Source organism: Eleginops maclovinus, chromosome 20 (assembly GCF_036324505.1).
Source record: "Eleginops maclovinus isolate JMC-PN-2008 ecotype Puerto Natales chromosome 20, JC_Emac_rtc_rv5, whole genome shotgun sequence".
Lineage (NCBI taxonomy): Eukaryota > Metazoa > Chordata > Actinopteri > Perciformes > Eleginopidae > Eleginops > Eleginops maclovinus.
Genome location: NC_086368.1, coordinates 15462752 through 15488590, shown reverse-complemented (window position 1 = coordinate 15488590; position 25839 = coordinate 15462752). Strand labels below are relative to the sequence as shown.

At 39.4% G+C, this 25839-nt stretch overlaps 2 protein-coding genes across 3 annotated transcripts in view; one reads left to right on the top strand and one right to left on the bottom strand.

The window, feature by feature from the left end:
- Positions 1 to 122: 122 nt before the first annotated feature.
- Positions 123 to 8777, bottom strand: thumpd3 (THUMP domain containing 3). Its single transcript, XM_063911095.1, has 10 exons — positions 8701 to 8777; positions 7951 to 8288; positions 7701 to 7778; positions 7193 to 7624; positions 6432 to 6562; positions 5007 to 5076; positions 2805 to 2920; positions 2387 to 2491; positions 1754 to 1877; positions 123 to 666 (listed from the first exon to the last, which is right to left on the bottom strand). Exons 2-10 carry the CDS (start codon positions 8185 to 8187, stop codon positions 475 to 477), a joined length of 1485 nt encoding a protein of 494 aa, XP_063767165.1. The 5' UTR covers positions 8188 to 8288; positions 8701 to 8777; the 3' UTR covers positions 123 to 474.
- Positions 8778 to 13395: 4618 nt separating this feature from the next.
- The window catches only part of srgap3 (SLIT-ROBO Rho GTPase activating protein 3), a 53006-nt gene continuing 40562 nt past the window's right edge, over positions 13396 to 25839 (top strand). For both annotated transcript variants that reach the window (XM_063910871.1, XM_063910870.1), the window contains exon 1: positions 13396 to 13942. In XM_063910871.1, coding sequence (XP_063766941.1) covers positions 13879 to 13942 — 64 coding nt within the window. In that variant the 5' untranslated portion in view covers positions 13396 to 13878. The remainder of the gene's footprint in view (positions 13943 to 25839) is intronic.

The window sequence follows — 25839 nt, the reverse complement described above, 5'->3', positions numbered from 1 at the left end:
GAGATGTGCTGGCTTGCAGGTAGACATTAAAGATTTAAACAAATAATAATAAATGTAAAAGTACATGGTCGCATTCTTCTAAGAAAACAATTGTTCATTATGTGATGAATATTTAGAATGACTTTAAAGGATCAGCTTTTTGTTTTAATCTTTATTAACTGGACCAATATGAAAATGTGCAGTCCCTGTAAAGGTGACACAGCGGATCTGAGGTGTGCAGTGAAACAACTCTTAGCAGCCTTCTGAACAGCAATATGACGAATGAACTGCTTCACTCAACAAAAGGTTTGGGAGCCACTAAACTGCTGCTGAACATGAAAATAGTTTGTAAAAATGATACGCTATAACTGCTTGGCAAGGTTAACCAGAGAACCTGTATTAAGAAAAAAAGTAAAAATCGGTAAAGGAAATATAAATTATGTTGAACCTACATGTCCTCAAATGTAAACTCAGAACTTAAACGCAGGATGTGAATTAGGAGAGATCTTTATCCCCCTTCTCTTCCCCCTGTGCTTTAACCGTTCCTCGTGATTCATAGACATCTTCCGGAGTTTGGCCAAACACGCCAGTGGTCCGCTTGAGGAGGTAGACTGCAGCATGTAAACCCCCGACATTGACCCAAACAGTGTGCAGCCTCTTCCACAGTCCTCCCATCCTCGAGATAGCCTGCAGACAACATAAATCTTGTAAGGGCAAACCAACAAATGAGACAGTTGTTTTGTGTAAAACACGATATCAGAGCTTAGACAAATACAGCTGTTTAAAGTATTTTCCATGACTCATGGGGGGCTTATTGGACTCTGCATGCACACTTCTAAGCAGAGCACTATTTTAAGTTGTTTAAAATTTAAGGACAGTTGTATAATCATGTCTTTTAAAATCTACTGTAATACACAAATAATCATAGCTAAAGGATTGTATGAGAGGACACAATTAATAATTAATAGTTTTAACGCCATTAGAACCCAATTTTCCTTTAAAAAATGTATTCATCATCTGGGAAAGCACATATATCCCACCAAAGGTCAACAGTAATGTCAGTGACTGAAACAGAGCTATTTGTTAAAATGTGTAATGCTATGTTCCAATGTGGACACAAAAACCACATTTGACTTTATAGATATGCCTTGCTTTCAGTCTGTCTGTCAATGGTCCACTTCGGATTTACTTTCCCCCCCCCCTAAAAGACCCATGTGGTCCCAAGATGATGAATCTGAAATGACTTTGGTGAGCCTTTGACTTTTGCTCAAAGCCTCCATGTTGTCAAGATTCAAATTGGACACTTTTTAACCTCAACAGACACCATCTTGGCTATATGATGGAAACAGCTGCTGTTGCCCTGGTGAACAATGTACCATAAAATAGTGAGCTATACATCTGTTTTAATACTAGGTCTTAAACCCTGACAATGACAAAACAGAACCCTTGATTTTACAGTACAAGGGTGAAATTGAAAATGAACAATTGTCCCTAGGCGGAACATGTTTTTTAAATTGTGCCTTTCTGTACAAGGAACATGTTTACTGTACAACCCAAAAATGACAAAGCATCAGAATTAAGTGGAAGAGGCAGTTGTTTCCCTTTCAAGTTCTCCTCTGTGTGAATCAGTGGTTACAGCAAACTATTAGGTTTCGATGAATATAATTCCTTAACAGGAAGATGGGCAGGACAAGGCTTGCACTGTGATTTTTCTCGGAACGTTCTCACAAAAATATCATGTTACGGTTACTTGCATGACCACCGATGATTTTACCTGTGAAAAGCATTTCTTGTCCTGTGTCAACAGGGCAGCCTTTCCTGAACCCAGTGTGCAAACACGGGCCATTTCTCTCAGACAAGAGGGGTACAGGTCCCAGTTCTTCTTCCTAGAGCCCATTCTTCAAGAAAACAAAAGGAAAGACTTTACCTCATGGTGTGAAAGAAATGAAACCACTGAAGAATAAGAATGTCTTTTTAAATTAAATTTGCCAATAATTACGATCATCTATACTTTCTGTGGGAGAAAAAAGGATGACAATCAACTATGGTACCGTTCTGAATTTGCAGTATTTCTTTTTTAAACACATTGTCAAGAAGCGTATTCAAAATGGGCTTCAACAATTAAATATCACAATATTTTTGACCAAATAAATTGATATTGATTACTGTCTGTGCCTCGACTAAAGACTAACACACTGAGATGCACTGTATGGTATCAGCAATGTGGATTCAACGAAAAGGAAAATGATAGGACAGCTAGAACACTCAGAAAATTACTTCACCATACTGTAATGAACCATTTAAAACATGGAAAAGAACATGTATTTATATTGTTAAGCCTTAATACTAAACATTCACTTCTACATACTACTAAATCCACCGTTTACTGGACACGTGATTATGGTACCTCTTCCCAAAGGGCATGTCGGTGATGATGATGTCAACAGAGCCGGTCCTTATGGGTAAGTTGCACAGATCCCATTGCACTGTGTCAATGGGCAATCCAGATGCACTGTTTTGAAGGATAAAATAGGAAAAGCATCATCAAAACCATATGACGATCGGCCCCGGCCGTGGCGCAACTGGCTGGGGCACCTGCACCGTACGCCGGCGACCCGGGTTCGATTCCCGACCCGTGGTCCTTTCCGGATCCCACCCCGACTCTCTCTCCCACTTTCCTGTCACTCTCCACTGTCCTATCTGATTAAAGGCAAAAAGCCCCAAAAAATCATTTAAAAAAGAAAAATAAAATCATGACGATCATCAAATGCACATAACTGTTTAATACATACCTACTTATGGAATGTCAAGCTCCGCACACTCACCTGCCCTTAGCTGCCCTCCGTTTCTGGATGTGACATATATTATTGACTGTGCGATTTACTGCCATGTCATTGTTGTCACCGGCGATGTAGAAAGAGCTGTTAAATTCAATGGCCCCCTGGTGATGGAAAACATGAAACACAATTACATTTTGGTTTTTTAAATACAAGTAAAAGTCAATGTTAGACAGTACTTTCTGTCTTGAAACTTGAAGTTTACAGTCTGTATTTTGATCCTGAAATGTATTTGATGTCATCAGAGGACAGCAGTAGCATACTATGGCGCAGTGCAATGATTTTTTTATTGCAGGCTGCTCGTAAAATAACACCGTTTACTGAAGAAAATGAAGAAATCATAAAGTTATTGGAAAGGGTTTAATATATCAGATCAGAAGTACTCAGAATCAGAAGTACTTTATTTATCCCAAACTGGGAAATGTTTGCGTTGCAGCAGCGAAATACAAAGAGAAGCAAAGCAAATACAAATAATTAGAACTAAAAAATAAAGTAAAAATAAAAATGAAATATACAAATGTACCAATGTATATACAGTGGGGAGAACAAGTATTTGATACACTGCCGATTTTGCAGGTTTTTCCACTTACAAAGCATGTAGAGGTCTGTCATTTTTATCATAGGTACTCTTCAACTGTGAGAGACGGGCTCTAAAACAAAAATCCAGAAAATCACATTGTATGATTTTTAAATAATTAATTTGCATTTTATTGCAAGTATTTGATCACCTACCAACCAGTAAGAATTCCGGCTCTCACAGACCTTTTAGTACCTCCTGTTCTCCACTCATTACCTGTATTAACTGCACCTGTTTGAACTCGTTACCTGTACAAAAGACACCTGTCCACACACTCAAACAGACTCCAACCTCTCCACAATGGCCAAGACCAGAGAGCTGTGTAAGGACATCAGGGATAAAATTGTATACCTGCACAAGGCTGGGATGGGCTACAGGACAATAGGCAAGCAGCTTGGTGAGAAGGCAACAACTGTTGGCGCAATTATTAGAAAATGGAAGAAGATCAAGATGAAGGTCAATCTCCCTCGGTCTGGGGCTCCATGCAAGATCTAACCTCGTGGGGCATCAATGATCATGAGGAAGGTGAGGGATCAGCCCAGAACTACACGACAGGACCTGGTCAATGACCTGAAGAGAGCTGGGACCACAGTCTCAAAGAAAACCATGAGTAACACAGTATGTTCTCATGGATTAAAATCCTGCAGCGCACGCAAGGTCCCCCTGCTCAAGCCAGTGCATGTCCTGGCCCATCTGAAGTTTTCCAATGACCATCTGGATGATTCAGAGGAGGAATGGGAGAAGGTCATGTGGTCTGATGAGACAAAAATAGAGCTTTTTGGGCTAAACTCCACTCGCCGTGTTTGGAGGAAGAAGAAGGATGAGTACAGACCCAAGAACACCATCCCAACCGTGAAGCATGGAGGTGGAAACATCATTCTTTGGGGATGCTTTTCTACAAAGGGGACAGGACGACTGCACCGTATTGAGGGGAGGATGGATGGGGCCATGTATCGCGAGATCTTGGCCAACAACCTCCTTCCCTCAGTAAGAGCATTGAAGATGGGTTGTGGCTCGGTTTTCCAGCATGACAACGACCCGAAACACACAGCCAGGGCAACTAAGGAGTGGCTCCGTAAGAAGCATCTCAAGGTCCTGGAGTGGCCTAGCCAGTCTCCAGACCTGAACCCAATAAAAAATCTTTGGAGGGAGCTGAAAGTCCGTATTGCCCAGCGACAGCCCCGAAACCTGAAGGATCTGGAGAAGATCTGTATGGGGGAGTGGGCCAAAAACCCTGTTGCAGTGTGTGCAAACCTGGTCAAGAACTACGGGAAACGTCTGATCTCTGTAACTGCAAACAAAGGTTTCTGTACCAAATATTAAGTTCTGATTTTCTGATGTATCAAATACTTATGTCATGCAATAAAATGCAAATTAATTGCTTAAAAATCATACAATGTGATTTTCTGGATTTTTGTCTCTTACAGTTGAAGAGTACCAATGATAAAAATGACAGACTTCTACATGTTTTGGAAGTGGGAAAACCTGTAAAATCGGAAGTGTATCAAATACTTGTTCTCCCCACTGTATACACTGTGTGTATGTTTTGCACTTGATCTTTGTGTTCTACACCAAAGCAGTATTGTAGTATAGGTACATAAGATAGTACTTACCTCCAATGGTATAGCTCCTGTCCCGCACATTGGATCCAGTATTATATCGGATGCCTGAGGACTACACAGCCTATCAACACAAAAGTGTGAAAATAACACAAAAGCAACATGATTATCATACAGATTCAATATATTCCAGTTCTGCCTTACACTAGAGAAACTTTTTTGTGTCGGAACAATAAACATGACTTGGTGCATTTCCATGCAGAGCCCCAGGTCATTCCACATTCGACAAAGCATCAAATCAAACCAAATAAACATTTCAATTCAATTCAAAAGTCACTTAACTTGAATTTCATCTAGGTCACATTAATTGTTCTGTGGTTAGCACTCCATTATTTTGTTATGATTTATATTTCAGTGCTCTTGTATGTGCTCGTTTGGAATTTCCACAGAAAGTGTTTTGGATTCACTAACTACTCCTGTTAATCTGTCAGCAGAATTACAGAAAGACTTCCTTGCGCTTACAGTATGTAAGGTGCAGCGACCCCCACTGTGTTAGGCATGTGTCAGTAAACAGTTCTGATAAAACTGGTGCTTTTAAAGAAATACAGCCGTGGAAAAAAATAAGAAACAATGCAGCATCATTTTTCTTTTCTTTTTTAATGTATAGATACAGTATGTCTTTGAATTTAATGATTCTTATTTTTTATCGTATTCTATAAACTACTAACAACATTTCTCTGTGTTGGAGTTCAACAGACACTGGAATGGCTGCCATGTAGAGATAAAGATTTAAGAAAAGTGGAGTGTATTGGAGCTGTATACGTGTCAAACCATCTTCATGGAAAATATTGCTAAACCCTGAGGTGTGACTTGCAGATTTATCTCAACAGATAAGAGTTGTTTTTTGGCTTGAGTGATGTTATTCGATATGTCAGTACTCAGACAGGGCTTTCAACTGGAAGAATTGTTGGATAGTCCCACCAACGCCTTTTGGAAATATGCCATTACAAAGTTATCAGTTTAATGTATCGATTGTTTGATTCTCTCTGGCATTTGTTAAACTTTGCATAAGTACATGCACAAAGACATCTCTCTGGTAAATAATATTTAACCAAGTTGTGGAATATTGATTTGGTTATTTGCACATTGTTCTTCGTGTATCTCTATCTGTGTGAGTGAGAGAAGGAAAACCCATTGTATCTGCTGTGACAGTACAGTATTTTTGTCCTGAACTCTTCCTCCTTCCTCAGTAACTTTGGTAGCTGTCCAAGTTAGTTGCTCTTTATTGCAGGTGTCACCATGGAGGTGTTTTTTAATGACTAATCCATTGTCATAACAGGGCCAACGAGAAACTTGGAACTGTTCCTTTTTTTAATAATATACATATAAACACAAAACTTTAAAGAAGTTCAGGAGCCCAACCATATCTGAATAAATCCCTGGTTCAACAAAGCCGTGAAAACAGTGTTGTATAAATACCTGAGCATGCCATAGCATAAGGTAGAGCGCAGAGTAGTGGGTCCAAAGTGGCTGATGTTTCTCCTGTGAAGACTCTCTTCTGTGAGTGCGATGCCGATCACCATCTCTTCCTTGTGTATGTTTACTAACACCTACAGTGCAGGAGCATACAGTGCCTGATTAGAAAGCAATTATCAGAGTTACCATGTATACGTGTTTATATTCTTTAGAGCTGAAACAATCGTCAGGAGATTCATTACCAACTATTTTCAACTGGACTAATGGTTTCTTCGCAGCCAGATATTCTAGTCTATTATCTTTGGTGAACTAAAACACACAGCTACCAAACAAACCCTTACTGAATGATCAAATTATTAAAACATATATTTAAACAAATATTAAAATATAAGCTCAGCGTGAGTAGCACTGAATTTAGTCTCTTGAGTAGAAACACACCGGGCGTTTGCGAAACAAGCAGTTAAAAAATGTTCTACACATTTTTAAAGCCACACTTTGTTATCACTGTTATTTTAAAATGAATGCTCGGAAAGGACACACTGTTTACCTTCATGTGATACAATGAAGCATTTCTCAACATGTCACATAATATGGACGGCATATCTTCACGGAAACCTTTACTTAGCAGAGCTGTTATTTTTTCTTTTGTTACTCCTTAAACTAAATATTAGTTTAAGCCTTACAAATGCCTTAGAGCAGGCAGTTTTTTGGCCAGTGTAATGTTATTCCATTTAGGCCAGTCTAGCCTGAACAGGCACGCCTACCTCGATGTCAAACTTTGTCATGTCTGCTTTCCACTGGAAGAATTCTTGCACGGCCCCGCCAAAGTCTCTGGCTGCATCATTAGAGGTAAAGCTGTGTTTGTCACCAGCCCTGCTGCACGTCACACGAAACTTGATGACTTTGGTCTTGGGTTCTGCCTCCTCCGAGTCCTGCGTGCTGTTGGCCGTGTTAGCAGTGATCTCTAACTTCGTCAGGCTTTCAGCAGCGGACTCCACCTGAGGTAGTTCTTGCTGCTCAGTGTCAGCGACGTTTGCATCTGTGGCCTCACCATTAGTAGGTTTAACTTTGGTGCCATTTCCACCTTTTCTGAAGCCTTTTTTCTTTTTTAGGGTGCGATTGAGTTTCCAAATCTCTAAAGCATTAGTCCAGGGGAGATTGGGGGCAAGCTGCTGCATCTCCATCAATGTCTCCTCCTGCACAGAACACAGTGTTTAGTACCCATGAGAATAATCCATGCATTGGCTAACAGAATAACGCTGTGTGTGTTACCTTTGATTCTTTGAACGGGTAATGATCATATTCCTCAACCACAACAAACAGGTTGTCCACGGACTTCAATTGATGGACCTTAAGGAGGGAGTGAATCGAATGAAGGAAAGACAGACATGTTCATTTAAGATGGAGGTTATCTGTACACTTTTTACAACAGGGAAAGTTTAACTTGGGTTGAACATGCAGTATCATCACTGGGCTCTAACATTTAAAAGAATAAAGGCACGCATTGTCTCCAGGTTCCTACCTGGTAAAGCTTGTCAGACGTTATTGGAAAGTATATGCGACCACGATCTTTGCTGATTTCTGCATCAACCCCAATTTTTTCCTTGACTTCTTCTGCAGCAGTGTGCTCAAACCCTGTAGGCACTGTTGCTCCAATGGTGACAGTGATGATGTCCCCAGTTGGGAGGGCATCATTTTCGGAGGAGGAAGCGGATGTGCAAGAGCCCGGCTCTGCATCCCTATCTTCCTGGGAGGACATGCTGTATTAGTATTTATGGGCTGCACCTCACTAGACACAGAGGCTTAACTGGAAGATATGAATCACAGCTGGGGTCAAACTCAGAGGCTCACGTGTAACACCTGGGGACAGAGAAAGACACACAGAGCGAGAGAGAGCGAGTTAACACTGCATATTCTTCAATATTCTGCAAGAGAGCAACGTTTTATAAAGAAACATTGAGTTCTACCAAGTAGTCATAAGTAAGCTTAGCTGACGTGAACAAATTGAATAAACCTGTAACGTTATTGCTTGATAAGCATCCACTGAACAAGTTAATTCAGTAGGCTAACGTTAGCTTTAAGTAGCTTAAACGTTACCACTTTAAACCGTGCTAACGTGGGCCACATACATGGCTTTTACATTACTACGCTGCCACGTTGTGATACACGTTTATACGATGAGCCCCCATGTTTAACTGTTGCAGCTGATGGTAGACGTTTTAATAGTTTAACAGTTAGTTATGTTATACTTGTTAACCGGAGTCAGACCAACCTGTCAAACACGAGGCGAAGACATTTTCATTGAGCACAAGACTTCCGGCGGAAATCCTCCAGAATAAAAGCATAATTTCCACAATTTTAATCTGACAAAAATCAAATACATTCTGCAGGTTAAACGTCACAAAATAATCCTCAAAATCATACATGATGAAAATACTACAATTCATATAAAAGGATATCTTCTTTCTTTCTTTCTTTCTTTCTTTCTTTCTTTCTTTCTTTCTTTCTTTCTTTCTTTCTTTCTCTCTTTCTCTCTTTCTCTCTTGACCAACCTTCAATGTGCAAATATCCAACAACCAAAAGAAAGAGCATGTTTAAAAAAAAACAACAGGTTGTTTTGAAATCCCCTGATGTTGATCATTTGCTTTCATTATTTTTTCGCTGCTACTACTTCTGGTGGAGCTACGTGTTTCTCCCAAGTGATCGACAGAGGGCGCTATGATATAATGTTTTCAGCTAAGTGGGAGAACCATGGACTGCAAGCAATTATATTGGAACACAGGAAGAAAAACCATTCACCTTTAAACATTTAACAACAAATAGTTGAGGAACAGAATACTACAGGTAGTCGCCTACATGAAAAGACATCCACCAAACTATACTTATCCCTGAAACTAAAAAGTGAGGCATGCAGGTTTAAAGTATACGAGAGATAGCAACACTACTTTTAGTAGATTTAATTCATATCGCACCATTAATCCTATCCATATTGACAATATGCAACTTGGTTAGGACTATTTAATTGTGTACAATATAGTTATAGCCAAATACACAGCCACAGATTTAAATAAAGTGCAGTCTCTCACGTTCAGGCATCTTAGATTTTTAATTGTCGCCAATAATATCTATTTGTGTTTAAGGAGGTTTATGTAGAGAATGTTGATAAGAAAAAATGTCTTTCCCTCAGTGTTACATTTCCTTGGGTGATTAATTGAACCTCTGGGCAGTGGAAGAAACAGCTTTTTTCTTGTGTTATATCTCCACACTGTACACAAACTATGTTATGTTTATTGAATATGGTTTTCCTTTTTCGAACTTTTCTTAAGGTCAACTTCTTCATCCTTTCCAACAGATTAGTAAATGCGAATTATGACAGACACGTGGGCGTGTGTTCGTGTCAGGAAACAAATAGTCCTGTGCAACAGATGGCCAGTGTTCCACAGAGCCACTTTGAACTATTGAGAACTCAATCGTAAACACATTAGCAACACAGAGAACAAATGAAGAAAGTGGCTGACAGTGAAAATAAAATCAAAGTAAAAGGTAGACTTGTTCCTGCGTTAGAAGTGATGATTTGCTTCTATCCTCACATGTGAATCAGCTGCAATAACATGCAATGTAGAGAAAAGATATTCAGGGAATGAGGGAATATCCTCAAAGCTGTCACATTTCACATTGGGTTTTTCTCTGAATGTTGAGAGGACCCTCACTGAGATTATTCTTGTTAGGATCGAGGTAACATGTGCAGTGATAGGAGCACACCTCTCAGGAAAGAAAATTGCATATCAATTAGACATCTCTCTCTCAGCGTGAAAGCTGGATGATTGATTAACGACAGTGTAAAAACGGCATTCAAAGAATATACAGAATGCGCTCTTCAGTGTTTTGCATTTCATAGTTCTTCATTTCAATCAGTTATACAAAAGATTGTATACGGAACCTTAAACTGACAGGAAATAATACATAACAATGAACACAACCTGAAACCCACTTCCTATTGGTCCAGAGTTGTGTGCCAGATGCAAAAATAAATAAAAAAGTGTGAAGTCAATTTATGATGATTCTAATATATTTATCACTTCAGCTATCTGAACGTAGAGCAGACCAAATTACATAACTGTAATGAGTATCCCAAAGAGTTCTCATTTGTTGTATATGTTCTTAGTTTGCTGCCTTTATTATATAACTATAATTATATCAGGGAATGGAATGTATATTCCATTAGGATGCAATTATTCATATCACTATTAGAGCTGAACCTGTATCACATGCTGCCTATTTCAAGATTCCCACAGGGCAAAGATCTTTTAAATTTAAAAGGGGGGCAATTATGAGATTTATGAGAACTTGTTGCACATGTCGGTACAAAGATTACTCTGTTCAAGGAAGAAGGAATGTATCAGAAACAAGCAGCCCTAAAGGCTTATCTTCTGTCTTATTTTCCATAGCTTTGATAATCACTTAGTTGATCACCTTCAGATTAAATCTCACTAATGTGTTTTTTCTTAATACAGTATGAACTTCAAGACGTTCATATGCAATGTTTAAATTAAAGGTTAACAGTGAACTGTAGACATTAACATCTAATAATGTGATGTCAGACTTTTGGTGACCAATATTGCATCTGCAGATATGTTCAGATATTTTGGTCCTGCCAAATCAATGATTGACTATTACTGCCTTCAGGCCCAGACTGTATCCCAGGGTGGCTTTCTTGTACAGACTGGGTCTGGAAACAAGAGCGGTTTCCACTCTTGTTCTATAGAAAGAAATAGTAAAAGGATCTCACAAGGGATCTTTGTGCGGTAAATACAGTAAAGTCACAGTCCCCAGGCTTTACCCCCTGAGATGCCTAATGAGAGAGGTAAGGGTGAGTGGGGTGAGGAACAGAGGGATGGTGGGAGGGATGAAGGGACAGCAGAAAGGTTACCTCCACTGACTTCTCTGTGGTATACACAAACAAAAGCAGAATCCACCCTGCTGTCACTCTGGCCTTTCAGCAGGCCTCTCCGTCACAGCTGATGTGTCACAAGTGTCTGCTCTCCTCAGACGTGTAGGAGATACATGAGGCCTGACAAACCACTAAGACCCCCAAAACTGCAATGATACAAAAGACATTGTGATGCAATGAGACATATAACACAGGAAGTCACTAACCCTTTCGCTGACTCTCTCTCATATCAACACTCGCTGAACACAACATATATACACACACGTAAAGGTGTCAAAAAAAACTCCTCAGGGGCTTTTACTCCGGCGAAAAAGGTTGTGCATGCTGTGTTCAATTGCCAGAAAATATTTGTATACATCAAAAGCCCAGCAAAGATTTTGTAGCTGATTTCTCATGACAGTACTGGTGAAACATAACGGTATAACCTACCTATGTGTGATGGATATTCCTAGAGTGATATAATCACTGTAGACATCATTACCATGTATGTATGTAATATCTTCATTGCATTGTTTAACTTAACAGTACAACTCATAATAGACTAATGAATAATGTTTTAATTTGCCAGCTTGATCCTTAGTGCAAGTGTTTATGCTTTCTTTTTGGTGATAGCACCGTAATATGTGTTGATTTATGTAATCCAACAATCACAACAATAATGACAAGCCATCTGCAGCCATTACTGATAACCTAAAGCTTTGATAAAGTCTAAGTGGTGATTATTTCTACATTTTTTTAAAGAATCATTTTCATCTTCTTTTTTTATGCGGAAGAATATAGACATTAGATCTGTCAAAAATGCTGTCCCACCTGTCAGTTTGAAATATGCATCAAATCCTTTTTTTTGGTGCCGATGGAAATGAAGTATAGAAGGCTTCTACAGTGTGGCAGTTTGCAGGTTGAGTCACCTCATTGTGAGTCAAAAGCCTGTTCCCTCTTGAACTGAGAAAAACTAAGGTGACAGGCACAAACTGAGTCCCATGGACTGTTAAAAAGACGATGAAGCACCCAGATGACAGTATCTGTCAGGAAACACGCTCAGCCTGTGTCAGTACAATACTTTGAGAATCTGCTTCATGATATGAATATAAATGTGCTCTTTCCCTGCAAGAAACATATCTCACATTAATAGCTGAAAAAGCCTAATTCATTTTAGACATTTAGGATATGTATTTTTTTTAACAAAAATACAAATGCATATCTTTACAGTACTTTAAGAGTTATTATTGTCATGGATGACTTGGTTGGGCTCATATTTCACCTCAATAATTGGCAACAGTTTGTAAGATGAGAAGTTTTTATTCCCCTTTACATGCATACAACAGCTAAAGACATTTTTCTACCCATGATAGTCTTGCTAATCATACAATAAGCCACAGCTCTACCAACAGAAAAGAAGGGGTGGAGTAAACAAAGGGTGCAACGAAGGCATGTCAATATACCTGTTTGCAACAATGGAGGGTGGTGCAAAGAACAATCTACCTTCAAACCTTTTAAAAAAGAATGCATATACCACAGCAGTGTATTCATTATTAGGCTAAAAATGGATCAGGGGTGTGTCATTCCTGAGCTTTCAGAAATTAACCATCACAACTTCTGCTCCCCAAGCCACATCTCCTAAAAACTTGGATGAAAGTAATGCAGAGGTAAAAATGTGTGGTTCCCATGGCAATGCAGTCAGAAGAGGGGGAATATCTTATTTTCAGAATTATTTCTGCCTCTGTATTGGAAACATGAATATGATTGTTATAAGAGAGGCCTTCAGTTAGTAATGATGATGATGATGATGATTACATTTCTATTATACATTGTGTGTGTGTGTGTGTGTGTGTGTGTGTGTGTGTGTGTGTGTGTGTGTGTGTGTGTGTGTGTGTGTGTGTGTGTCTGAGAGAGAGAGAAAGAGGGAGAGGGAGGGTGGGCGGGGGTAAGGAGGGGTGGTTGACAATATGAGGAGGCTCACGTGACGATCTTTTAAATTCCTGTTCCCCTGCAGCGCAATTTGTCAGAGGGCGAATGGTGTCTGCCTGACTCGATGCTCATACGCGTGTTACTTAATGTTGTGTTCACAGTCTTTACTACACACAGGGACATAACTGCTTGAAAACCTCCATGCGTCGCTAGGCTCTCTTCATCATGGTGTTATTACAGTTGTGAGCTCGCTTGTGTCTTTTGTTTTTCCGGCTGAAGCTACTGAGGACTGGTACCAGGAGAAGGAGGAGGAGGAGGAGGAGGAGGACTTGGTTCCTCTGCTTGAAGGAAAACCGGAGCAGGAAAGACAATAATGCAACATTGGACTTTGCTCGTGTGTTTTTTCTGCACTCATAGGGTGTTTTGAACGGACTCCGGAAATACAACACATTATTGCCTTTGTTTTCTTCAATGCACAGCCGCTAGAAAAGAAAACGAGCAAAGCGCTGCAACGTTACAAGTCCGGGATCATCACCTAAGACACAAGACAGTCCTCGACCTACAGGGTGTAACCCTCAAACCCGAGGCAGGATGTCTTCTACGAAATACAAGAAGGATAAGGAGATCATAGCGGACTATGAGACCCAAGTGAAAGGTGCGGTGTGAATGTGTGTGCATTGTCTCTGCAGAGGCTGTCCACCGAACAGCCTGACTTTTCTGTGTTTGTGGTTTTCTTCTTATTCCTGTAATATAATGCAATCAACCTCTGGATTAGTGTTAAACATTGAGCATACATTGACTCTCCCCTATAATGACAGGCAAACCGTGACAGTCAACCCAATGACAAGAGGATCAGAGCGCTAGGAGAAAACCTAGCCCTTCTGTGTAAAAATGATTGTCATTAATTCAACATCAGCCAAAGGGATTTCAGTGTGCTGAATTTTGATTTATCACAATGAGTGTTAATTTCGTTGTCTGTATTAAATCAGTGCAGTGCAACACATTGTTCTACTGTTAGGCCATTCTTTTAGCTAACTAAGGATGTTGTAGTAAGATTTGTTGGTGAAAACGTATGGGGATAGATTCAATGCATTCAATGCATATTCAGTGTCTTGCATTGGCTTGTTATGTCAATGTGGTTTAATTCACAGAGCTGATTACACTCCACTCACGTTCCGCCTTTGATTCAATGTTAGTGACTCCCTATTTCCACCTGGCAACATGGATCAAACACTCTGGCTGTCTTTATAGACTCCTTTACCTGTGACATAATTTAATAAAGTATTTCAGAATTCTAATAAGTTCAAACCTGAGGGTAGATGATGAACTGCTGGGTATTAGTATTCATTTGTTAACAGAGTCAGGCTACGATGAACTGTAAAGGCAAGTTAAATATGAAAACTATTTAATGTTTTTCAAGAAAAACTAGATAATTGGTAATACATTTAAGTCTGTGTATGCTGCAACCTACAGAATACAAGCCTCCCAAATAAACAATCAAAAGGTGCATACAATGTAGTCTGCTGTCTAGTTTAGAAGCGAAGGGGCATACTGCACAAGCAGAGCAGACTGGTTATGAGCAGTCATTTCTCCAAGTGGAGCCAGGGTTCAGTTTCAAGGCCCTATTATAGCACTCTTACTCTCTGTGGTTTCACTAATGTTACACTCTTGGGCTTCAGCTGATCATCCCCCGAGTCATGTTCCAGTACGGACCTTTAGATTCTCAGAGCGTTTGGCTTTGTAGGATTCCTCTTAAGGTGTCTTCGTGTTGTTACCTCGCAGACTTTTTTTGGCTCTATAATCTAATTTTTGTCTCTAGGTGTGCACTGGTCATTCAGAAAATTGCCTTCTTTCGAACGCATCATTGGCTATCTTATTCTGCTGCTTTCCACTTTACTCCAGGCCATCTTTTGGTAATTCAGGCATCAATTATTCATCTTTGATCCAACTGTGCCATGGGAGAATTACTCTTGTTTCATTGAGCTAGGCCCTGTGTGCTGCTTCTTTGCATTAGTCGAGGCCCTTGAACTGTGTGAGGACCAAGTTAATGGTAATTTATGGAGAACGCTGCTTGTTTCTCATTCACAGCTGGTGTGTTGCATTGCCTACAGACGTTGAGGGCTCTGCTCCCACAATCCACCACCTCACAACAATGGAAATATTATGAATTGAAGCAGGCAGTGAGCAAACTGTAATGAAATTCGGATTGGAAATTGCACCTGTCTTCCAGTGAGTTATTGCTTTATGGTTAATGTGTACATGGCAGAAGGGGCCAAATCATCAGTGTGTCATTGATTGGGTCATAACAAGCTCGCAGGGTTGCTTTATTATGCATGAGGGCTAATAAATAAAATAAAAACACTTGTTTCAGCAGCAGTTTAACAACGGAAGAAACGCTGACAGTGCATATGCTATTTATATTTCCTTATACAGTATGTAGTCACCGCAGGGGTTATATAGAATTGAGTGCCTCTGTTCCATTGTAACAAACCACTCTGCTAAAATCTTAACCCAAAGCTATGAATGAATTCTTGACGACCTTAGAGGCTGGCTGCCAAGCACCTTGGGAGATGGTCTTCACTTTATTCAAGCTGTTCAGCTGGCTGAACCTGCATTAGCATGTCAAAAGAGAGGGCTCGTATGCTGAAAAGAGAGAGCCTGACTGAGGAGCTTAAACTCTGTTTTGTAACTTACCACCATGTGGTTGCTGGACTGCAGCTCTGCCTCCTCCTGTTTGCCAGTTTAATAGGCAGCTTGTGAAGTGATGCCCTCGGGGCTCAACCATCAGCAGCTGTTTGACATTTACACTCCAGATTCTGAGGCTGAAATATGCCTTCAGTATAAACTTATACTCGCACATCAGTGGAGCGACGATGAACTGAACCATCACGTTTTAATATATCAAACAGCGACCATAAGTTAACTGGTTGCGTCTTTACAAAAAGAGAGGATGATAGTGGTGGAGAGAGGCGGTGATGACAAGTACGGACCATTACTCTGACCCCATTGTCTTCCACACAGCTCAGTTGTATTAACTGGTCTTTTGTTTACATATTTTTGCTGTACTGTACTTTGACATGAAGTACAGCAGGTGGCCTGTTCTGTTGGCTGTGTTCCCTGAATCCCCCTCTGCAAAGAATTTGTGATTCATTGTACAAGTGCAGCACAGTGTTACCCCTTCTAATTTTTTGTCTAATTGAACCCTTAACATTTTTATTTTTCCTGCAGTATTTTGTAGACAAATGTTTGATCAATGTTAAAATGTGTTGGCTTGATGTAAGAAAAATTACACCAGAATTCATTTGCCTTTCCTTGGTTTTCCTCCAAGCTGTAAACTACTGCCTAGATCCAGGAAATGAATGAAGGCAACAGCTTCAATATTATTTTCAAGTTTTATCCAATGCACACACACGCACACGCAAACAAACACGTACACATACACAAAGTTGAGGTGATACTAAGAAGGAAAGGGAGGGCTTCACACCTCTGGCTTTAGGTTTATTTTTGTTGCTGGACTATGCTGGTTCCTTTTGCTGCCAGACTCAATGAAAACAAATGTGACCTTCTAAGCAAACCTAATAAAAACCTGAAAGAAATTTGACCAGATTTCAAACAATATGTAACTGCTCTGTATGGAGTGTGTTCCTAGTATGGTCTAAAACCATACCTGTCATCACTTAAATGAAAATGAACCTACTGTGTGTGTCGTGTTATATAATGATCATTTTAATGACCTGAAAAAGTGTTGTCTGCTTGGTTAAATGCCGATTAGAATTGTGTGAGACACTAGGTTGGTCTGTTTGTTGATGCTCCAGGCTAAAGACAGCTCTGCTGATTGAGGTTAATGCTTAAAACAAATTACAGTTCTTTAATTTTATTTAGCAAGGGAACAATGATTACTGAGAGCATGTGGTCTCTTTTGAACTTTCAAACATTTGAAAATACCTAATGATAGGCTTATTGCTGGCACTCAATGTGTTGGTTGTGAGATGCTGAAAATGTGACTAAATAGCATCAAAAGTTATCTGATTGTACGATCATGGCGTGATGTTAGTTAGCTATTAGCATCCTGCCAGCATGAGGCTGTCCGTGTAAAAACTAACAGTTTAGGAGAGAAGTGGTGGCACTGACTCACCGGCAGCTTGTTTGGCAAACCTGCTGCTGAGTGAGAGAACATTTGTGCTGAAATCTTCTAGCTATTAAGACAGAATAATATTTAACAACAGCTTGTTTATTTTACGGTCCAATTCATGTTTTGTTATACTGGGTTGGTTTGTTTGTGTGCCTCGGTAGCAACGAGTCAAACAAACGGGCAGCCAAAGTTGCTGACAAGATTGCGTTATTTCATTCTATTTATGTAGACTTGGTCTTAGAGGAGAAGTTTGACATGACAGGGAAAAAAACGAATATTCACTTTCATGCCGAAAGAGAGAAGTCAAAAGATATCTAGTGTGTGTGTTTGAAACATGAGGAAAGCTAGCCTCACTCTGTCCTTACTGCATCTAAAGGTCACTAAAAAACACCTTATAACTGGGTTAACCCCACATTACTTTTTACTTGCTGTTTCTTCCTGTTTGTAAACTTTTTGATGAGCTAAGTTAGCCTGCTGCTGGCAATAGCTTAATACTTAAAATACACGTATAAAGTTTGGATCAATCCTCTTATCAAATCTCTGCGAGAAAGTAAATAAACACATTGAACTATTCTTTAACTATTTATGGACCTAATCATATTTTATTAAGAAAAACAAAAGTTTACTTCTCATGGCAAAATAAGAGCCAACAAGTCTTCATTATCTTATGTTAATTCATTATTTTGTCTCCATCAACACCATACAATATATTAGCAAACGTGGCAAAAAGTGTAGATATCAACTGTGATTTTAACACTTTAAAAAACATTTGTACCATACTGAGCCACATCATGCCCTCTGCCATCATTTAATATGTAGTTTTGCATCAGAGTTCTCCCACCTTTGCTGACTCTGTTTTGGTATCTGTAATCTCAGAATGATGGATGCAGCTGTCACTTAAGAAATTGAGAGTTTTTTCTGTCCATTTCACAAGGACTCAATAGATAATCAGCCTTTCATAAAACGGGTGATCTGCCAGCCATGGATTTTCATTTAGAACCGTCTCAGAATCGTTTTTGTTTGTGTGCTGGCATTGATGAAGTAGACAAAGGTTCATTTAAACAGAAAAACAGTTTCGTTTTCTTAGTTATTTGGTGCCAGACAGTGCATGATTTCACTTCTCATTGCTTCAGTCTTCAGTATGCTGAAAGAATATTTATCGACACTGTCTGGATAAGTGTAGCTGTCAACAGCATGATTGTATTATAAGTTGAGTAAAGCTCTGCTGTTGGGGGACTAAATGTTCTCTTAAATGTATTTTGGCTGTAGTTCTGAAGATATACATGATATTTGCAATTGGATATTGACAGAAACGGCAGAAAACTAAAAGCTCAAGTTTAATCCTTAGAAAAGTTATAACCTGGTAAATATTGCTAGCATGTTCTGTATAAAAGAAATGACTTTGTCCTCATTTTAAACTGGTTATGGCTCTTTTTGTATTTTTCAAGCATTCAAAATAAAGTTTCTTAAAACAGTGTATCTCAAGACATTCATTGGGTTTCAAGGACAACCGAGTATCACAATACCACTTTTGGCAAACACAGATGAAGGCATTAAAAGCAAATCTAAAAGTCAAAGAAAATATGACATTAATTATTACCCAACAAGAATTCATGTTAAGATGAAGAAATAGTTGATACAGGAAAGAAAGAAACACAAAAAATACTTCCTGCTGAGAGACTGTAACCGTGTAGAAACAGAGTAAATGGGGCATGTGTGCAAAAATAACTCGAAGGGAGTTTGAAAAAGTGACTATTTGATATAGTAATTAGTTAAGCTCTTCTAGTGCAGGCATGGGACCAGCTAAATTAACTTTATTATGCACCCATGATTCACAGGTCCCACTATAGACTCTAGATAATTAAAAAGCGTACCTATTTGCAGCTCACAAATCCTTTTCACCCACCACTGATGGTAGAAATAGAAGCATATATGTCACAGGTTCCTTATTTTTCACAAAACTGAAGCATTTTGTTATATTTACTTTAATGAATTAGTTACTGTAGTACTGCAACTAATGATTAATTTTACTTAAAGCCCAAGGTGTTGTCTTTAATTGCTGGTTTAGCAAAACAAGAACATTCAAAAAACAACAACCCTCTATGCTATGTAATTTATATAATGTAAGGTTTATTTGTACTTTACAGTTGAATGTAATTATAGTATATTTGGTCCTCCAGAATGTGCAGAACATAAGGATGTAAGTATGCTACCTCGATCTTATTTTAACTGAACTATACTTTTTTTTTTTGCCTACTTTGAGAAAGTGAAGAGCTGTCTTTGTGGTAATCTTGGACATAAAAGGTAATAGGACCCATTAAGTAATTTAAAACTTCCATTGCATTTCTGATAACCATATGTGGTGGTAGTATTTATTTATTTCTATTCAATGCAATCAGTGTTCAGGAGGAAAAAGTGAAATCACTTTGACGGCTTTCATCAGTGGGAACCTCATCAGCTTTACATATATAAACCATGTCCTACGTGCATCCTCACATAATGCTGCCACCTGTCCACATCCATCAGACCCCACCTCTCCTCCAATAAGCTGCTCCCCGGGGGCTGGTTTGCGCCTGTGTTGCCATGGAGACACCATTCACCCTGGTCCTGCAGAGTTGAATCCTGGAAACAGCAATGATGGACAGCTAGACTCGGAAAGGGCGTGTTTCCGGATGTAGCTGAAATGCTCAGGCTTCTCTAAAGCTTCAGACTCGTACAACGTGCAGACACGTGACAGCGATACAGGCACCAGCGAGGAAATCAATTTCAGCCAGCGATAATTGATCGTTAAAGTTGATTTCACTGTTAATAGGAGTTGGGAGTTTACCTCAAAGCGGAGCGGTTTAAGGTTTATCACAGTTTTTGAGGTTCGTACAAAAGAGCTGCTTATCAACAAGCTTATTGTTTATCATGACGGGAAGCACCTACCTAAGTAGTTTTCATTTTCAGTTAGAGATCAATTAGTGAAAAACCTGCATTAGATAAGCTCATTTGATTGATTTTAAGTTTGACAGAACATCTAGTTGAAAATTGGATAACCAGGAGATAATTAGGAGGGAGGATTAAGTGTGAGGGACGACCCAGAGACTGACAGCTGACATCTTGCTGTCGGACGCTTCGTTGGTTCGCCTCTGCTCCACCTCTGCTCCACCATTGATTGGTTGCAGATCCTGTTGTCTTATCTTTGAATACATGTGCTGCAGCAGTCAGGGGTAACGAGGTAACAGGCGAGATAAAGACAGACAGAGAAGAGCCTGCACTGACATCAGGGACATGCCCTTGTGAATCAAAAATTGCATTAATCATTAGGGGACTTAAAAAGAACCGAGAAATAGGGGATTCATTTAATGACTGGAACTTGTATTATGAGTCTAATGTGAGGCACAGAGGGGATGAATATAGAGGTCTGGATAAGGGTTATGTTTGTCTATGTGTCTGCTTTTCATGTGAATTTGTCTCTGCAGTGTAGAGCCCAGATACTGCAGAGCTGAGTTAGGGATTAGGTTTGGCTCTGAGGGGCTTGTGTCTGGTGTGTATGCGTGTCTTACTGCATGCTGATGTGAATGCCCAAGGACGTTATTTTCAAAGTGTTTAATACCTTGTGAGGCTGGTTAGGATTTATAATTTATCTCCATTACACTGCGACATGTAGTTCTTTCCTCCACTCTGACTGCACCAATATCCAAAAACATGAAGAGGAATCACTGCTTCTTGTTGAGTCATTAAATCACTTGCAGGTATCCTAGACATGGCTGTAATATTCGTAAAGAAGACACAAAATTCCACCTGACCCCACTATTTGCGAGATCACATTTTAACATCATTGCTCTGCAGTAAAACAATCCATCTTTCCTGCTCCTCCTCTGGCAGCCTGGCTTCCCCTGCTGCCCCTGGGATGCTCTGCAGAAAATCCCTCTTACTCACTGCACTCCATGTTATCTTGACTTCATTGCGTCAAGACATCACATGGTCTTCTTAAACAGCAGACTTGCAGGAAAATGCTGCAACAGTTCTTCACCACCAGTGTCCTGGATTGACTCCGGAAGGAGGCACAGATTTTTATTTTTATAACCTCTTGTTCTCAGCCCATAAATCTGTATGTAGAACATCAGAGGCAATGATACCTTTTTTAAATGCTGGGGGAAAAAAAAGGCAAACAAAAATCAACAAAAATCGTAAGATAGATCACGTCTCTGGCTTGGGTCTGACATCGATTCTTCCTTTAGAATATGTAATCACTCAATAAAACAACCCTAAACTCGAGCCAGAGGAAGTCTCTTACAAAAATTCTCTGTACTTTCGCAGCCGGAAAAAGATTGTACTGTGCTTGCTAAATAGGTCCAAAAACCCAATAGCCTAAGCCAAAAAACATTTAGTTCTACTCATCCTTCAAATATTTCCCTTAATAAATCCATGGTGCATATTAATTGAGATTGAAGCTTACTTGCTCTGTTAGTCACATTTCATACAGACATTTTGAAGGAGTTCAGCTCACATAGGATTTTGGGTGGAGTGCAACTCCAGTAGAGAGCTTTCAGTTATTCATCCTAGAAACATCACCATACTAGGCGGTAACACAGCCGCCAATTCAGAATTTTGTCTCTACGGGTCAAAGTTTAGGGACCTCCAACATCCTAGTATTGTTTTCAGAGGGTTTCCTGTGCTATGAGGAGACAAGTGTTCACTGAGCTTTCAATTCCTGTCCTTAAACGGTGTAGGGGAAATTATATTGTAAAGCAGGTGTCCAGTGGAAGGGTTAGGGCTCTTATAACACTGATGTATAATAAATACTGTGCGCGCTCATAACATGTCATATACAGTACATTTCATAATGAAGCTATCCTTTACAGAGCAGCAGTAATGAACTACTCTACAGAACATTAATACATGACTATTGACCTCAGAGAGATAATCAGACTCACACTTACATTGATGATACAGTATGCATATGCACACAAACAAACTTTTTTCCATCCCAACATGCTCTCCACTTAATGAATTGTTGTTATGAACAGACTGCATTTTGATCCGTACGGACTAAATCCCAGTGGACGGCGGACAACTCAAGTTCAAAAGACCAAAACCTTTTGATTTAAGGAGATCTGAGAAATGCAAAAATATTGCTCCATCATTAGTATCACAGAAAGACACTGATTACTAATTTGTATTTTGATTATTGCAGCGTTTAGGACTTACTTTTGCTAAACAGTATTGCAAGGTTTAAAGGGATAGGCAGAGGACTTCATTTTTGCAGCCAAAATAACAAACTGCTCAGAAGCTGTTTTTTTTTTTAAACGGGGAACGAGTAGAATGACGAAGAAAACACATTTTTCATTTAACAGAACTAGTAGCAAAAGGTCCACATGAAGCTCAATTACACAAGACACAATCTAATTATATGCTAATGTCACAAGGTCCTTCAATTATAGCCTGTTATAAAGCTTTAAATGATGAACTCATCCTCCAGACAAATAATTGTGGTCTTGTTTTGGATGATCCCACCAGACTTTGAACATATTTCTTCTGCTCCTCTTCCCCTTTTTTCTCCATCCGCCTTTTTATCTGATGATAACCCCCACCTCTGTTCTCCACAACAACAAAAAAAAGCAGATGGCTTCATCTTTAAATAGAAAGACATAGAGGCAACACGCAGTAGGTCTGCCACAAATTATAGCTTCATGTGCAATCAAACAACAACATGAATGTTTAATTTCATCACTTTGAATCAAATAGACAGTTTTTTGGTGGGATGCCCAAATAATCCCACCTGCACTGTGAGAATTTGCCTCAAAATCCAGTCGGACTTTTTTATCAGACACAGTTTGAAATAATGGTCAATAACTTTAATCCATTTGCTGTTAAGCGCTTTAAAAAAATGACACACAAATACTATAATCGTCAAACTGGCTGCTAGTTCTTTTCATTCTATACATTCAGTGATATTTTTCATATGGGATTTTATTATTTCTGTTGAAATACGAAGGGAGCCGCTAAGCTGAAAGTGGGGCATCCATGTTTACTGTAGCATTTTAATTTGTGGTTCAAAGCCTTGCTACATACATGTCAGAAAGGAAGCAAGGAATGAGGCTGTGAGTGCAGATAAAAAGACCTTTATGCTAAGGTTATGTATTATACAGATAATATGGAAAAGGAAAGATCCTAAATATCAAACAGTAATTGTCTCTATGTTTCTAATGCTGCTGGAACAAAACAATTTCCCAAATTGGGATCAATAAAAGTCATATCTATCTATCTATCTATCTAATATTTTAAAGCACTTGATGATTTGTAGTTTGAACCACCGAGTTTTATCTTCGCCATAAACCGTGGTCATTTTATTTGTTTACATGCAATCATGAACATCAGAAAGATTTCTTTATTTATTTGTGTCAGCTCTAATAGTGCAAAAGACCTCTGCTGATGGTGTAAAAAATAAACAATCTCTATCACTTTAACTTCAGCACTACATTCACATTCTGCTCAGAATTAAAAGAGCCGCAGAGGGGTCCCTCACTTTGTATAAACCACATCCATTTAACCCACTCAAAGAGCTGGGAGTACTTGGAGAATAATTCTCCAGTTTTTCTTGGTTTCTGAGGGAAGGGCACACTACTGGTGTGCATGACCTATTTTTCTAAACTCATCAGTCAGATGCGGAGCTGCAGCTGGTGGTTCAGAGTTCCCCTTTTGTGAAAGAGTGTTTTCAAAAGTCCTCCTTGTCACTCATCCACATCGGTGTCACATATTCCTGGGACATTTCTCTTGGCTCCTCTGCTGTAGCACAATGTTCTTCTCTCAAAAAAACAACAAACATTTCAAACAAGGAACATAAATGCATTTTGGGAAAATATTTCTGTCAGGATTGAAACAGTTAAATGGTATGTCGTACTAAAACCTGAGATTCAAGCCCTCAGAACTGAGAGGGAAAGGGAGGCCCCCGGATAAAGGGGAGGGCTGGGACAATGGTTAACCACAGAGTGAAGCATGCCGCTCGAGGCAGAGGCCAGACGGCACGACATCACAGGGAGAGAAAAGGCTTGCCCCCACTACATCACTGTTGCAATTCAAAGTGATGGCAGCGAGAGCCTGCATGCATCCACAAGGAGGGCTTGGCTGACCAAATGACACCCTCAACAGCAAGGAAACGCAGTCAGTGTCGCTGCAGTGGTTTTACAATTCAGTCAGTGGCTCATCTGCCTGGCAGAGGGTTGCGGATATGTATAAATCCATCCTTTCAATGACTCATGAAACTCAAGGATGTTACAACATGCAAAGACAAGTGCAAGGCCATAAAGACCTTTTGAAGACAATCTAAACTAATATTTAGCATATAACATGATTGTGCACTCCTATTGGAAGGTATTGCTTTAAATGAAGAACTTACTTGTACGATATGCATACTTTTAATTAATCATCTCAAAGTTTGCATGAATAATTCCTGAAGATACCAAGAAAAGCACTGAAAGCATAAAGGTGCTCTGATGAGGCGCTGCTGTATGTAGTTATCTTGTATACTTGTCATAGTTTTTTTACTCAGTAACTGCACTGAGGCAGTGTTTGTGTGTGACAATAAAACCTCTTTATATGAGATGATCAAACAACGTTTTGGCTTCTAATAAAAGATGCTCATTAGTGGGAGTTTTCCTTCCCCTTGAGAAGTGACACCACTCATCCTGTTTGCCGTGTCTCGTCCATCGGGTTGCATTTCTGTTCTGCAAAATAGGCCTTTCTCTCTTCCTGAGTGAAGACATGCTGATGACAGCACTACAAAGAGGAATCAGGTTTCTCTCATGGGTTCCTACTGGCATGAAGGATCTGTAGTCTGCCTGGCAGCTTCTTCTTAAGGCAAAATGTAACCTTTATACTCGCTCCAAGTGGGGGAGTGCATTAGCTTCTCAATAAATCAGTTTGATCTCACAGAGGTCCTACACTCAACCGTCACTTTACAGCCTGGCATGGAGTTTCAGTGGTCATTCCCACTCTCAGTAAGAGGCTTTGTGTTGCTGATGGTCTGAAAAATATAATGAAAAAAGCTCAGAAAATGCCATTTTATGATTATTCATTACATACACCAACATTGTGCAAAGATTGCTGATGACTGCAGTGCTGCTTAGCTTGTATTTACTAAGTGTGACATCACATTTTGTGCTATAATACTTTTTTAAAAAACAAAATGTAAGACAAGTTTAAGTTGTATATTCCCTTTAAATACTATTAGTGTGCATTACGGGTACTGCAAAAAGTCCTACCCTAAAGAGTTGATCAATTCTGATATTAACTATTACTGTGTATGTAAGTCTTAAGGCAGCAGGTCTCTGAAGATGAAGAAGTTGTTACACAGCATTTTATTAGTCATCATATCCTGTTTTGAACAGTTCCTTTTTGGGTTGCTTCATAGTGTTAACATGTGTTTCTACTTT